General features: G+C 44.0%; 1 protein-coding gene across 1 annotated transcript in view; it reads right to left on the bottom strand.

The window, feature by feature from the left end:
• Window positions 1-995: 995 nt before the first annotated feature.
• The window catches only part of PAPPA (pappalysin 1), a 243,570-nt gene continuing 227,508 nt past the window's right edge, over window positions 996-17,057 (bottom strand). Inside the window, exon 22 of the mRNA XM_082208779.1 lies at window positions 996-10,157. Within this exon, the coding sequence (XP_082064905.1) occupies window positions 10,050-10,157 (108 nt within the window). The 3' untranslated portion in view covers window positions 996-10,049. The remainder of the gene's footprint in view (window positions 10,158-17,057) is intronic.

Genomic DNA, 17,057 nt, shown 5'->3' with positions numbered 1-17,057 from the left:
AGGGACAACTGAAAAAGGAGGCTATACATTCTTCTGGAAAGGTCTAACTGGACAAGAACGACGATTACATGGAGTAGGCTTCACTATCAAAAACGACCTTGTGAAGCTCTTGTCAGAAGTCCCTATTGGCATTAATGAGCAATTTTCAACCCTTCGAATAAAACTCACCAAAAACCAACAGGCAACTATTTTAAGTGCTTATGCAGCAACACTGGATGCTGATGAAGACATTAAAGAATTTTTTTATTCTCAGTTGGATGCCATTCTATCAGAAACACATCTGGAGGATAAAATTATCCTCCTGGGTGATTTTAACACAAGAGTTGGGTGAGATTTCAATCTGTGGCCAGGGACTATTGGGAAAGAAGGAATTGGCAACAGCAACTAGAATGGAATTTTACTTTTGACCTTATTTATTTATTTATTTTATATATTGCCCTGTACCCGGATGTCTCAGCGTGGTTCACAACATAGTGTGTGCACACTCGGAGGATGACCTCCAAACCATTATAAATATATTCACAGAAGCTTATGGAAAGCTTGCACTATCGCTCAATATCCAAAAAACAAAGTGTTGCACCAACAAGCCCAAAACAACCCCTCTGCAGTACCACAAATCCAACTTAATGGTGTAACGTTGGAAGGTGTTGATCACTTATGGACACACTGTTAAGACTGTGTTCATGGAAGACTGAGTGATTGCCAAAGAAAAGAAGGTAGCCTGACTACCACACTAGGTGGGTTCATAATAAGACCTTGCTCGTTTGCAACTTGATCACAGATGAGGGAGCCAGCCTGGTGTGTATTACTGAGACCTAGGTAGGTGAGATAGGTGAGAAGTAGATCTTTCCTCTGTAGGAAGTGAATGGTGTTTGTTTCTCAATTGTGCTGCAGTAATTGTTCATTTCCTTAGCCCCATGGAACAGTACATGAAAGGAAGGAAGCTGAAGTCACTGGAATCGGAATAATAAAAAGAACATCCATCAAGTTCAGAACTCTTTTAATACAAGCTTTTATACTGCTGCTTTTGAGTCTTTGTTTTCTCAGGTAAAGACCACATATATATAACTTTAACATACAGGAATAAGACAATGGGAAAATAGTGCTGATGCATGATGGGGAAAAAATTATTATTATTTGGATATGTGAAATATAACCAGTTACCTGAAAAACTGAGGGAGGGTATGGGGAGGAAGAGAATAATTGAAAATGAACAAATACCAGACCTGTAAAAAAAATGACATTTAAACAAAGACCCTGAACAGGAAAAAACAACAACACCAGTACAATCATAGAGAAAATAACTGTACTACTAAAAAGGTAATAAATTAGATGAACAATTGTGTAAATATAATTTTTCTTAAAAAAGATGACAATCTTAATAAATAAGGTGGTTTTTTTTTTACTATTTACATCTTTATATATTGCTTGGAGATTTAAATTAGATTTGTTAAAAACAAACGAACGCAGCAACGGAACAAGTAAAATAACCAGGAGCAGCAAAAGTACAGGCATGAGGTACCAAAATAAGGTTTAAACTGTGTTTTTGTTTTGTCCCTCCAATTTCCTTCTTACTTCTCTCTCTCTTTCTCGCTTATACAGTAGACCCGTAGAACTCTTATGCAAATAGTTCCATCTAACTTTTTTTTTGGGGGGGGCGGGGATAAGTATTGGTTGACACTGACTTGGAGCTGATGCCTAAAGTACAAATTCCATAATAAAATCACCAATAAGTGTAACCATCATAACTGTAACAATAAAAAAATGATATAATATGGTTTATCATTATGGAGGAGCAGTTGGTAATAGGAATAATTATATTATCTATCAATATATATATATTTATATCTATATATGTTGCACTAGAAGAGATCACAGTTTTATTTGCAAATATTACTATATTATATTCGGATATAGCTCAAAATACGTATTCTGCTTCTCTTGAAGGCAGCAGCAAATGGGGTCTACTCCCCCCTTACACTTGTGTTTTGTTTCAAAGGAATAGAGAGACAGACCCATAACTTCAGTCGGAGCAGTTTATGTCCCAGGCGCTCAAGCGCTGTAAACCCCACAAATCAATTTCCCATCCCTCTTGCTCCTCTTGCTGGTGAAAATTAAACCCTTAAGTCCATCAGCCAGATCCAGCAAAGGGGTTGATGGTAGAGTGCTGGTTGGCCTCCAGATAGCCCAATAAGAGTGTGGTGTGGTGTGGTGTGGTGTGGTGTGGTGTGGTGTGGTGTGGTGTGGTGTGTGTGTGTATGGGAGGGCCTACTCTGTGACCACCCGTGACTGTACATTCAGTTGCCCTTGCTAAATCTGAGTCACAGGTATGCTTTCAGCTCTGAAAACACTGAGTTACCTGCTTAGGGCACAGGATCATGGTGCGCATCAAAGTGTTTTTGTTCTACAATCAGCAGAGTATGGCTTTGGTACATTACACTGTTTACCTCCTTATTGAGAAATGATGGAGAACAAAGCAGGAAAGATGGCTTCAGACCTACTTTTGAAACCTGAACCAGAGGCTGAAATGTAAGCCTCACTACTTTTCCCCAAGGCAGTGTGAAGAACCTGTGGCATTCCAGCTTCTATCACCCCTGGCTATTGGCCACATTGACTGGGACTGATGGTCCCAGCAATATTAGAGGGTTGGGGGAAGGAGACATACATTTCCCCACTTGTGTTCAAAATAACTTGCAGGCCTCTGTGATTTTTGGGACTGGGGCTCTCGAACTATCTCTGTGTCAGGCATTCCTGTGGGCTGCAAATATGCTCTGTTTGCCCCTTCTCTGCCTTTGGGGTCTAATGTGTGTTTTGAGATGAGTGGGGTGGGAAACGTGTGTTTCACAAGCATTCCTTTTGGCCTTTTCCCAGCTTTAGGGGGCCAAAAAGATCCAGCCACTAGGTGGGTTTCTAGGTCAGCTACATTCTACCTCTTCTCAAACACGCAACCACTTAGCACTCAGGGCAGGGGCTAGCTATGTGAAAGCAGCATGACTAGTCTGGTCAGTGTTAGTTATGCATTCATTTGTCTTGCCAACCCATTTCTACTGTCAGGTTGTGCAAATGTCTGCAGCTTTCCATGTGAGTGTACACAAAGCTCTACAGAATGGAGAAATCTGCCATTTTAACTGTTTGGAAGCACAGGAACACATGACTCAAACCTGCTAACACTTTGCAAGTCTGTTTTTCTCTTGAAGCAGCAACAGTAAGGGTATATTTCAGCCACTGCTAGTGATTTGCACCTTTTTCCCAACACACATGGAAGCTTGATACAAAGAGGTGATCTCTGGTTCTAGGAAAAGCTTTGACTTGGGACAAAGGTAGGTGCTATGGAATGGGTAATGAAAATATACCTTGTTATGCTGTTAGCGAAAGGGCCTTATCTTATTGGAAGAGTATATGCTTTGAATGCAAGTCTCAGTTTCAACCCCCAGCCTCTCCAGAAAAGATTGGCTATGTCCCCTGTCTGAAATCAGCTAGTGCAGCTTCTTTCATACCTGCCTGACACACAGGCCAAAAATTTCCACTTTTGCAGAACTTGGGAAACAAAGAGGCCCCACTCCCAAGGAAGAGTCTGCCTGATTGTACCAGGACCTCCTGTTCCTAGGCTGGAGAAGGGATGAGCCAGGGAGAGCAAATTGGCCTTGGTCCAGTTGTGCAGCAAAATTGAGACACTTCTCTGTTTGTGCTGCAAAAACATTAGGCTGCTCTGCCTATACTGGGCCATTATCATTACACCAATGGTGGGAAACCTTTGGCCCTCCAGATGTTGCTGAACTATAGCTACTATCTGCCTCAGTAAGCATGAGGAAATGGGGGAGCTGCCTCCGGTAGTGTATGCTGGTGATGCGGTGGTGGTGGTACAAGTCCCATCCAACAATTCTCCATAAGCTAGCCTGCTCTGTACCTCCTCAGCACTCTGATATGGTGGAAGACATGAACACAGAAATTTAGATCAACTAGCTGGAACCTGTATGTGTACTGACTGGGCACCATTTTGTCCTTTGCTTCTAGAAGAAGCTTTGGGTTGGCCCTGTCTTCTCCTAAATCCTTAGGGTGGTACAAGCAGTGACTGTTTGGTGTACTTTATATATGTTGGTCACATATGAGTCAAGTAGGGCAGTGTAATTGTTTTCCAGTTTTGTGACCTGAGCAATGAAGAAGGAGCTGGTTTGGGATATGTTGAGGACTAGTGAACATTTTGAAGAATTGTCTCCTAGTTACCATACTGGGTATAAACTCATCAGCAGGAACACTTAGTGGCTGCTCCCACAATCCTTTGCAACACATACCACCCACAGTTAAGAGCATTACTCTCCCCTAACCTAACCAACATCATGCATTGGTAGTAAATGCTGTCCAGATCAACATGACTTCCATGATCAGCAAGATCATGCTTGAGGAAGTAAGAGGAACACTGATTCTAGAAATGGCCTTGGACTATGGGGTGGACAAGGGATGGAGCTGTGAAAGTGTGTGTGGTAAAATAGGGACGGGGAACAATAACTCCTCCAGATGTTGCTGGACTCTCAACTCCCATTTGCCCCAGCCAGCATGGTCAATGGTCATGGATAATGGGATGTGCAGTTCAATGCAATCTGGAAGACCTCCTCAGTTCCTCCTCAGACCTAGTGAATTCACGGCAGAGGTAAGATTTGAGATCCATCATTATTGTCTATATCAGGGATGGGGAAACTGGTGAATCTATAGGTATTATTGGACTCCAACTCCCAGCAGCTATAGTCAGCAGGGCTAGTGCTCAGGAATGAAGGGAGTTGGAGTCCAGCAACATCAGGAAAGAGAGTCTCCTCATCCCTCCTGTAAAACAACACATATTATACTGTTAGAATTAGTATACTGCATATATCACACACACATATATTAGAATGTTAAGGTATTAATCATGCTATACATGCAGCAAATTTCATGGCAGCCCAGTCCTGTATAGAAAGTCCAAAGGCAGACAGAGATGGTGCCCCACATCCCCCACAAACTTTGCAATCTGTGGCTGACCTAGCTGTTCTGCTAATCCTGCACTACCTATCCAGTAAATGATTTTTTTTTCTTAATGAGAAAACATTGATGTTTTCCCCAAGAACTGGGATCATCTGTCTAATCATTTTAGCAGCCGCCTTCTTTTGCATTCTTCTTTTTTTTGTGTGTGCTGTTGTTCTTTTGAATTTAGTCCGTGCGGTTAGGAGAGCTGTGAAACACTGGAAGTTGTATCAAATACAGTCTGATCAGTGTGGACTGGGTTAGGGGGAGAGATGCAATTTCTTTGCCCTCAAAAACATCTTGGGAGAAATTAAAGTAACCCCCCCCTCCCACACACACACAAATGACAGACATACCAAGGGAAAAGGCAGATGCCTATGAAGTACTACAAAGCATAAGGGAAAAAGGAATCAGGGCAAACCGAAATTGGCAAACGTTATTGGACTCCAACTCCCACCAGCTGTAGTCAGCATAGCAAACAGCCAGGGATGGAGGGCAGCATGTTGGCCAACCCTGGATTAGACAATGAACCCAATTCTCTGACTCCCCTCTGAGCTATCTCCGGAAGACTTGCACAAGATAATATTTCATGAGATTTGTGCCCAACATATTATAAAGCCCTCAAGTTATTTGAGTCTCTCTGTCTGACTGTCCTTAGTTGTTAGAAATGGACATTTCCTTGAAAACATGTGCAGTCCCAGCAATAACATTGCCTCTCCTCTCCCCTTTCTTTGCACCACCCTCTTTTGTCTTTTCCTTTCTTCTCTTCAGTAGCCACTCAAATCAGTTGCAGCAGGAAATGTTGGTTGAGAATCTTTCAGGTTTAAAAAGCAGGCAAGCAAACGAACAAACAAACCTCTCTCTCTCTCTCTCTCTCTCTCTCTCTAAAGACAGAAACAAAACACAGGTAAAACCTAGAACAAACCGACAGTTGCAACCAAGTGACACCAGAATGGAGGTAGCTGAGTCCTGCTTCCAAAGCACCTTCCAGCGGCTAAAACCCTCCTCATCATCTTGATGGACAAGAAAATCCAGGCCACCAACCCAGCCCAATAGGTTTGACAGGGTGGAGGGTGGTGAAACTTCTAGGAGGAGTCATTTGCCCTTAGCATTTGTATATTTGTTTCAGAAAATTTATACACCACTTGATGATTAAAAAAACAACAACTCAAAGTGGTTTAATATGCGCGATGTTCTCTTTTGATTGCTTTCAAATCACCTGTCCCTTGCACATTTGAACTGATTTGCGTGCACAAAGGTTGCAAACTGGGCAATGCTGGCTATTTATTGTTTATTCTTATTTGTTTGCAGGGAGGTTATACAACCTTGCAGAGCCTTTTTGCCCTGGAGCGTCAATGAGGCTCCCAGGCTGTGTGTGTGTGTATATATGCAAATGCACATGGGATGTGTGTGCCAAGCTGGGTCTTTGACCCAGATGAAATAAAGTCTGGTTTTGCCCCTGCAACCTTGTGTCAAATGAATGTTACTCCACAGTTTCCAGTGCATTTCCCCACCACTTTCCTCATTGCAAAAAGGCTAGCTCTTTTTCTTTCTTTTGGCTGATTGGAGTGCTGTGAAGAGGACGCAGGCTTGTAGTACAAGAGCACCACATCCATTTCAACTGATGCAACCCCTAATTCGTGGACACGTGAATGACTCCCACCTGAACACAGCAACAGTATGGAATGGGTGGAGTTAGGAGAATAAAAGCAGTTTCCCAATTATTTCAGGAGCTGGTTAACATGGAATAGGATGCAAACTAACAGGGATAGACAATTCTGTCCAATTTCATTTTCTCATTTTCCCCCCAATCTTAATTTCAGTTTCTGAACTTAAGTTCATTTCTGCATCCGTGTGCAATTTTTTATGTCCTTATGAAAATTTGGCGGCATTTTAGAATGAAATTAACCTAATAAACCTACTTTGTATGCAATTTTATCTAATATGCATATTCTTGCGAGCCATTTTCCATAGTCATAATAATTTATCATTCATGTTATTATTATTTTGTATATTTATATCCTGCTTAATACCAGGACAGCATTTAAGCAGCTCACAAAAGTATAATGCTTTTTTCTATGTTGCTTTTACCAATGTGGTGTTTTTACTGCACACTTTTTCTGAATATTTGCATTTTTTCATGTATTATTTGGCATTGCAAATTCTAAAGAAGTGTGAAATCCGAAGGACAGCAGCATTTTAGCCTGTGGATTGTTTTGGGGAAGTGTGAATTACATAGGTTTCCACTGAAATACAAACCAAACTGAATCCTCCCCCCTCCCAATTCTTATTCATGAACAGAGTTGGTGCTTTTTAAAGCAACTGGGGCCGAGACAGCCACAAGGAAGTTCTGTAGGAAATTATTGGGTAAGAATGTTTCTGACAAATCAAATTCACTTGCCTTTTTAAAGTCACACCCCATGCCCATCCCCAAGCATACTCCCTTGTGTATTTCAGCTGGAATTTGTTTTTAAAAAGATGTTCTCAGATGGGAAAAGATTCCCATCTTAAATTCACTTATATCTGGATGGATTTGGGACTATAGAATGATATTTTGCATGGTGGTGGAGAATAATGTCTCCAAACCATAGTTTGAGTGTGTGTGTGTGTGTGTGTGTGTGTTGGGGGTGATTTGTTTTGAGTAAATGGCATGGCAGCAGGAAAAGGTTAACCCTTTCTTTCCCAAGTGCCACCAGCAGGATTCAATTCAGAGGCCCCCCACAGCTGCTTAGAAAGAGGTAGAGCTGCAGACCTGCACATACATTCCCTCCACATGCCATTTAATTTGGCCTTGCCATGCCTTTCCCTGAAGAATACTGGGAAAGTCAGTTGGGTTCTGGGTGTTTTTTGAGAACTCTTTGTTAAAGGTTCCCAGAATTCCTAGGAGTGAGAGAAGGACTATTAAACCAGTTTATGTTTATGTCTGATGCACAGGCATGTCCAATTTGAGAATCAGTTAGCAACAGTTAACATTTGCAAAGACCAGGGTTCTTTTAAACTTGAAATATTTCCATTGGCTGCAAATAGCCCCCCCCCCACAATTTGCTAGAATTGAAATACAAAGGATAGATGTGGGGAACCTAGTTTGCCGAATCACATGAGTGGCCAGTGCTGTGGTTTTTCTTCCCCATAATGGCATCCAGTTATGTCAAGATGGGGCTACTGCTTTTTCAAAATGGCAAGCAAACAATCCTGGCAACAAGTCAAATTGTGTGCCTGTTCCATCACCGGCCCATCTAACACTTGGCTTCTTCTTCTTTTGGCAGACACCAGAGGGAATTGTAGTCAGTTCTTCAGATTCCCTGCAGGGATAGGAGACCCTGAAGTTGTACAAGCCCAGGCCCCTGTGTGCAGAATTTAGAGTTCTAGCAGCAAAATTGCACATGGAGTCCAATGATTGAGAGACAGAGAGGATGGGGGAAAGCTGGTAGCTACCAAGAGCTGACTCCAGATATGATGGTGTGGAAGAGGTTAGACAGGCAATGGCAGGAGCATTGTGGGGTCCTGCCCGAGAGGTTAATACTGATAAGGGTTGTTCCACACAGCTCAAGGGTCTTGCACCAGGTAGCTTCTATCACTTTGGGAAAGGCCCCCCTCTCTCTCCTCAGTCACAGGTTGGGTCATTGTCTCAGGGATTTTATATTTGGAGGAGAAAGGCTGATCAGGTGATGGAAAAGCCACATGCCCTCACGAGGCTTTGTTTGCTGCTGAAATTTCATTTTGGGCCTTGAGGGTTATTGGTCGCATCCAACCCACTGAAATGAGCAAACCTAAGTGGGCTAGGGCCATCAAATTCAAGGGGGTCTACTCTGAAGAGAACTTAGTTGGATATGTTTGGGGGGGCTGATTGGTGTCTTGTTTTTCTTTGTCGTGCTTGAGGAAAGGAAGGTGGGGAGGAACCCCGAGGTGGTTTGGAAGGCAGGCAACCGGTAAAGCGGTTTAAGGCAGACTGTTTGGTTGCTTGGAGGTTAAGCAGCACCCTGTTCCTGACACAGTAAGGGAATCAGTTTTACGGGATATAGCAGCAGCAAGAGTAACAGCAGCAGCAGGATGGAGGTTTGGTTGACCTTCTTCTGCTTCCTTTTCTTCTCCGTTCCCCATTGGTGGTGCAGAGGGACTTCCATCCTTCACCCCCAGCTTAGCAGCTGAAGCCACCCCCCCTTGACCTTCAGCTCTTTGCCACAGAAATGCATCCTCTCCCTCAAGCACAGGCTTAAGCATCTCAGGAAGCCCCCTCTCCTTGTCTGCAAAGCTGGCAAGCAATTCTTCTTTTTCTCCCCCCCCCTCCTCTTCTTCTTCTTTCCAACCCAACCACAACAAACCAAATGGCTTACTGGCCTTCCTTCCTTCCTTCCTTCCTTCCTTCCTTCCTTCCTTCCTTCCTTTTTCTCACACCCTCATTGAACATGAAGGGAGTCTGAGTGTACAACACTGAAGGCAGCCAAGGCAATGCACTCCTTCTTCTGTTGCCATGGCATGCTCCTCTCCCTCTCTCCCTCTCTCCACCCCGCCCCCGCCAACTTCTCTATAAATATTAGGTACATATTTATATATGGCTTGGTATTTTTTTTTGCCTTAATCTGCATACAAAAGAGGAGGAGGGACTTAAACCAAAAGACATACAAACCCACAAACCAAACCACACATTGTTCAAACGAGGTGGATGCACAATTGCATCAGACATGATGCCTCCTCCTTCGTCTCCTGGCACATTTTTGTTGTTGTTTTAAAAAAGTCCTCTTTGACTCAACTATTTGCCATTTCCTGTTTTGCTTCTTCTTGCTAGGTAAGATATGTCTAATACAAGAGCCTGCCTCTCCCTCCACCCTCCACCCCCACCCCAAATTTCAGTTCTCCTTGGGCAAAGAAATTAAAGGCAGACTGGTTGAGTTCTACAGGTCCCTGGTGCAGAAACACCATTGAGTTGAGCAGCTGAAATTGTTTTGTTTTAAACAAATGAGGAAAAAAATACACACAATACCAACAAAAATGGGGTAAGTGACGATGCCTCTCTCCTAGCCTTTGGAGGTGGTTTCTCTTCTGCCATCTTGGTATTATCCAAAGCTGAAGGCGCGAAGCTCCCGTCGGCTGTGCTCTTGGGCGCTGGGGTCCCGACAAGCACAATCCCCCTGCATGTCGCAGGACATTGGGAAGGGGATAACCTGCACAAAGGAAACCAAGAAACATAGGGCATCAGTGCCTCACTCTTATTTGCAAAGCTGCTTAAAAGGATTTCTAAAAGCACAACAGGGCAGGGCCTTTTTGGTGTTGACACCATCTTTGTGGAAAGCCCCCCCCCATGGATATACACTTGGCTTCCTCTTTCAAATGGGCCTTAAAGACTTGGGGCAGCTCTAGGCAACCTAGACCATTCATCCTGATTTGGTTTGTACCAAGGTTCTGCAGAGGTTTGGCACTCTCTGTATCAATGATTTGTTCTGATATGTTTGTAGGAAGGCTTATATGGCAATGAACATTCATTCTGATTTGCTTTTGGGGTTTATATGCCTTCCCTTTAACCATCAGATTGCCCCCAAGTCTCTTCCAGTACATTTCCCATCACATTCCTAACCACGAGAAGTCATTTTTATGAATATCTAGTAGATCTGTTGCACTAGGGTGACAGAAGGATGTGCTTTAACTGTGCAAGCCTTCAATATCCAGAATGGACTTGAATCTCTCCAGCAAAAATCTGCCATCTGGAGATGGTGTTAAACTGAGCCACTGACCTATCAATAAATGAGCCACATGGCTTAGCCTTTAGAAGACCATTAAATCAGAAACTAATGAATTTGGGTCAGGGACAAGAATGGGACCTTTTCTGCAGTCCATAGCTGGAGGTGGGTGGGATCAGAAGCAAAAGTGGGTGCAGAACTGAGAAGATGCTTGCCTTTTGTAATGCTATGTCCCTGCTATACAAAGTTAAGAGGCTTCTATATATGCCACCTGCCTCCTCCACCCTCCACCCAGGTGACCAAAGAGGCCTTGTCTCAGTTTAGGGGCACATTTAAGCACTTAAGGTGAGGAGCTGGGCCAGTGTGACCTGGGAATGACCCAAAGGCTGGACAGAGGTGCCTGGGCCAATAAAGGGGTGTGGCTTATGGGGAGGGGGGAGTTCCAACGGCTGGATATACATGCATAAGAGGCTGCATTTTGCTCCTGGGCCTGAGATTCCACACCCCTATGCTAATAGCAACAATCTGCCAGCATTTACAATGTAGACTGGTTTAGCAATAACCCACCCACCCTGATCACACTTGCCCTTCCTAACAGTTAAGATCCCATCCAGATCAGACCCAGGCTTCGTTTTGCAATGTTCGAAAGTGAACCTCTCTCTCTCTCTCTCTCTCTCTCGTATTATAAAGCTTGCATCAGGTAGAGCAAGACCCTGCCCAGCTTTCCCAGGTGAGCAGAGTTCTGGATTTGGGGTAGGAGGTCACATTTTGCCAAATGAAGGTGGGTGAGGAGCTTGCAAGGAATGGAAGAAGGCTATCATGCAAGAGCAGCTTCCTGTCTCTTTAACCGAAGAAGCGAAGGCAGGAACTGGAGCAGCAGCTGGGTGTTGCTTTGGTGAAAGGAAGTTGATTTCAGTGGATTGCATCAGGAATTTACATAAAGTAAAGAGCAGGGCAAAACTGGGGTTGGGGTGGGGGTGGAGAGACTTTGGTGCCTGGGATGAATTCCCAAGAGTCTTTTCCATTTATTGAGCCAGAGTTAATGACCTAATTCCCTTCCCTTCCTGAACGATGCCACAACCTGTTCAAATGTTTTTAGCAAGCATAAATGTGTGTTCCCTCCCTGCTGACACATTGGCTTCCTCCTGCTATGGCAATTTCTTCTCCTCCTCCTCCTCCTCCTCCTCCTCCTCCTCCTCCTCCTCCTTCTTCTTCACCATGGTACAGGTCATGTAAGGAGACCCTCCCATCTGTCCTCTCTGCTGACACATTTGTTATGGGTGCTTCTGGGAATGCACATGCCACACATACATATGTGTGTCCTCCCATTGCTAGGCAACGCTTCCCTTCTTCATGCATGTCCCTCCCTGCCTCTTCACAACATGCCACTCTCTCTTTGCACCCAAATTATGCAGAATGACGGGGGCTGGGTCACCTCTGGTCCCCCCCCCCAACCTGGCAGACTTTTTCACCAGGGGCTGGAAGGATCTCAACACTGATAACTGGGTCCCCACCGTCTGGCACCAGACAGATCTTCCATTGTAGTGCTCTGCTTTCAAAGCTGTGGAGATCCTTCAAAAGTAGCTACTGGGGAAATCACTGACTAGGAAGCATCAGTGCAGTTTCAGCAGCAGCGAGGATGTTCCAATGTTCCTCCGCAGAAGGGAGGATTTTTCTCCTTCTTCTTCATGGAACCAGGAGGGTACTCGATTCAGGTCAGCTCCTCCTTGAGGAGTTTTCCTGTTGAAATCCATGTGGATTTTCCTTCCTGACATAGTGTCTCAATCCTCTACAGGAAAGATTCCAGAAGTCCTACCACAGAGGAAAACATTATGCTGAGAGAAGGGAGGGAACACTGAAGGTCTAGTAACATGATAGGCACTGGAAGCTTCATCGCCAACAGAGGAGGCAGAGGAAGGTGAGATCCCCCAAGCCCTGCTGCACACTAAAACCAATCTAAGCCACAATCTGTTTCCAGTGGTAGCTAATCAGATGCCTTCATGAAACCTATAAGTAGGCCTGGAAGGTGATAGCCCTTCACTGCTGTGGCCATCCTAGGCTGGCATAAAATCACAATTTGCCAGGGCTCTTGGAAACTTTGGGCACAGGAATGTAGGAAGCTGCCTTAAACAGAGTCAGATCTCATTAGGCCTGGGACCACCTACATATTTGTCCATGTACAAGATTTTGTACCCACCCTTCATCATAAGGTCCCAGGCAGGGAATAATATACAGATATGAAAACAAGCAAAGCCCTTTATAATTATAAAACAAGGAGAACTGTTCCAAATGGAACAGGACAGTATGAATTCAAATGAAGAGGCGGGTCCCACAAAACAAAATACTGCAACTGTCAAAAGCCAAGGTAACGGATGTGCCCTTAGAATGAACTGTGCTTTCCTTCCCATTTGACAAAAGCTCAAATGCCATGGATTTTTGAGCATGTCACCAGCAACACATAAGCCACTGTTATTATCATGACCTAGTCCTCCTCTTCATCATCACTTTACCCCACAATCTCTAGGTGGGTTACAATCTAAAACACATTAAAAACAGGTTTTTTTTTAAAAAAAAAACTTGCAATCACATAAAGGGTGGTTCCTGAAAATATACATCTCACGTGACAAAAGAGTAGAGTAAAAAGATGTGTCTTCATAATTTGAAGGAAGCTGTACAATAAGGTTGCCAAATGCACTTTTGTGTGGAGGGAGAACAACAGTTTAGGGGCTGCTGCAGAGAAGGACCTCTCCTGAGCCATCATCACCACTCCGAGCTTCTGGGGGGTGGCAGAACTATGAAGAGTGCCCTCCACCCTAAACATCTGATAGGTTCTACAGGGGAGGGCCTGGCATTTGAGATATTCATCACTGCTGCCATTAAGCTGCCTCCCACAGGTTAGGGATATGAACCTGAGGAGAATCATTTTATCCTGGGAGAAAAAGAACTTGTTATGTGATTTTAGTACCAATAATGTTCAAATTTTTAGTGAGCAAGTCAGGCTAGCTGTAGGAGATCCAGGGCAGATATGTTTTGATGTTTATTGGCTGATCCTGCCCTTAAGGCACAAGTTACTAGATCCCTTACTAAATCTAGAGGATTTGTTATTATACCTGGGCCATTGGGACAGAGGACTGGTATCTGTTATTTATATGGAACTTCTTGATAAATCTATGTGACCGTTAGAAGTGGACATGGGTAGCTCTGTGGTCTAAACCACTGTGCCTCTTGGGCTTGCTGATCAGAAGGTCGGCAGTTCGAATCCGTGCAACAGGGTGAGCTCCCATTGCTCTGTCCCACCTTCTGCCAACCTACCACTTCTAAAGCATACCAGCACAAGTAGATAAATAGGTACTGCTGTGTCAGGAAGGTAAATGGTGTTTCCGTGTGCTCTGCCACTCATCACAGTGTTCTGTTGCACCTGAAGTGATTTAGTCATGCTGGCCACACGACCCGGAAAGCTGTCTGTGGACAAACGCTGGCTCCCTCGGCCTGAAAGTGGAGATGAGTGCCATACCACATAGTCGAATTTGACTGGACTTAACCATCCAGGGGTCCTTTACCTTTTTTAAACATTAGAAGGTCTTAAGCTTACCTGGGAGAAGGAACCTACAATTGAAAAGAAATGACTCTTAAGTGGACTGCAATATATTTGTGTGTCTTCTCCACGAGAGGTCTGGAGGGTGGCAACATGAGAAAGGGCCTTCTCTGCAGTGGCTCCCCATCTGTGGAATGCTCTTCTGGGGAAGGCTTGCACAGCGCCTTTATTACACAGCTTTAGGTGCCAGGCAAGAACAATTCTCTTTAACCAGGACTTTGGTTGATTGTCATCCAATGCCCTTTTAAAATGTTTTGGCAGGGAGGGGGGTGTATTGGGTTGTTTTTGTTTTTATTTTGATTATGTATTTTGTGGTTTTATATTGTGATTTTATCCTGTGAACTGCCCTGAGACCTGTGGGTACAGGGCAGTATACAAATTTAATAAATCATCATCTTCTAAGTTCTATAAATCTACCTCAGCTTACATTAAGGGAATGTCATTTTAAAATTCTGCATGGGTGGCATTGTACTCTTGTGCAGCTTTCTGACAGGACATCAAATGCACCGTAGAATTGTTGGCATAGTTGCGACAATAGGAGAATATTCTTCAACTTATGTTGGGAATGCCCTCTGGCATCAAAACTTTGGATGGATTTTTTTTTAAAGAAATACAGTACCAAAAGCAAGCAAGCAAACAAATAAATAAATGCCCCACCCAAGGCTTCCCACAACCTGACCTTCTAAACTTATGAGATAATGAAACAGCACGTTTCCAAACTAAGGAACTTCTTAGGTGGATGCTGGAATTAGGTGGAATTTCCAGGATTTAAACATCTCGCTGTGGTATAAGAATACGTGGACTCTGCCTATTGCAGAGATAATAGCTCACAAATTACGCATTTCTAAGGGTAAGCAAGACCCAGAACATTTCTGCACCATGAAATTCATAAAATTGTTGGATAATTTTCTCTCTTCCTCTTTTTCCTATATTTGGGGGGGGGGGGGGATCCTGAACGACATTGATTGTCAGTAGATTTAGTAGGCCACAGGCATGTCCAAAGTCTGTTTCGGGGGCCTAATCTGGGGCCCTGTGGCAGTTTATTTCCTGGAGCAAAATCCCCTCAAAAGCTCAATCCTTCCTAAAAAAAGGTCAACAACTTTGGCCAGCCCTTACGCATGCTCACTTCATGAAATCTGGCCCTCTTTGAAAGAAGTTTGGGCACCCCTGTAGGGATCCATGTGAGAATAAATATTGTAGTATGATTTATTTTAGATCCTAGCTATTGTGTATCAGGACAACAGAAGAGCCCTGCTGGATCAGACCAAAGGGCCTTGCCCAGCACTCTGTTCTCACACCAGCCAACCAGATGGCTATGCAAGTAGCAATCAGCAGAAAAGGGGGTGATCGCCTGAGCTCCCATCACCAGTATTGCTGCAGCATTCTGGGAAGAGGAAGGAGGGGTGAGGCTGACGCACGGCAAGTGTCCCGGTGGAGGTGACCTGGTGTTCCCAATGGTGCCTTTGCACCAGACCCTTGTTGCTGCCTTGATCCTCCTCCTACCAGTAAGTCACACTGATGCCTGTGACAGGAGGTCAGGTGAGCACCCACTTGCCAGCTACTGCTGAACCTATGACCATATTCTCCAAGCCTTACATCCATAAATTTACTTTGGGTTCTGCCAGGTATTCACTACCAAGTACAGTGGTGCCTCGCAAGACGAAATTAATTCATTCCACGAGTTTTTTCGTCTTGCGGTTTTTTTCGTCTTGCGAAGCACGGTGTCGGATAAGTTTTGGAAAAGCTTCAAAAATCACCAGAGTCTTCAAAAACCTCAAAAAAGGCTACCACGCCGTGTGCTATGAGTTGCTCCTCGAAGTCAAGTCGCAACTGTATTAACAGTTTTAAGAAAAAGGAAACAAACTTGCAAGACGTTTCCATCTTGTGAAGCAAGCCCCTAGGGAAAATCGTCTTGCGAAGCAGCTCAAAAAACCAAAAACCCTTTCGTTTTGCGAGTTTTCTGTCTTGCGAGGCATTCGTCTTGCGAGGTACCACTGTATTCACTATCACCATGCAAACATGTCAGGTTGACTCCTTGAGTCAAATCCCATCTGCCCTGGCCATTTTTGTTTTTTTGCTAAAGGAGGAGTGGTCAGCCTGCAGTTCACATGGGTAGGGAGAGAGCCCAGAGAAAGAGAGAGGGAAGGATGGATGAGAGGGGGGTCAGAACAGGTAGACTGATGGGAAAAGAATAGGGAAAGAGGAAAACCCTCTGCAAGCAACAGAGATCTGTCCCTCCACTATCAGAAAAAAGGAGCAAAGAAGGGTGACTGAAGAGAGAAAGTGTTGCTTGTTTTGCTCTGGACTTTGCACACTTCCAACATGTAATCTGCCTGACCGATTACTCCCAAGGGAATGTAGCCCTCAATGGAAGAAAGGCTTGCCCCAGTCCTGCTGTAAACAGACTGCAATTTGTGTTTATTTGCATTTCTGATAAAATAGTGTCAGGTTCTCTAAAATGTGCGCTTCCTTTCCAAGATCAGCACCTGTTTTGCAAATCAGCCAAAAGACTGTTGAACTGACAACTTAAAATGGCCTCTTTTTATAAATAAATAAACATGTAGGTCATTTCTTTTTTCCCAAATTGCTTTGATACTCTGTGTGTATCTGATGTATAACGGAATCGCTAAAAGCCCATGTGCTACGATATTCCCCTCCCAGTCTGTAGTGAGGCAATATTGTGGAATTCCATGGCCTGATCCTTGCTTTAAGGAAGCAATGGTTCTGGCAGAGGCAACAGAGGCCCATCTTTTTGCAATTAGAATGAGCTCATTATTCATGATTCGCGGATG

Source organism: Podarcis vaucheri (genome assembly GCF_965113315.1).
Source record: "Podarcis vaucheri genome assembly, chromosome: Z".
NCBI lineage: Eukaryota > Metazoa > Chordata > Lepidosauria > Squamata > Lacertidae > Podarcis > Podarcis vaucheri.
Note: the sequence above shows the minus strand (reverse complement) of the source record. Positions and strands in the feature narration are given on the sequence as shown.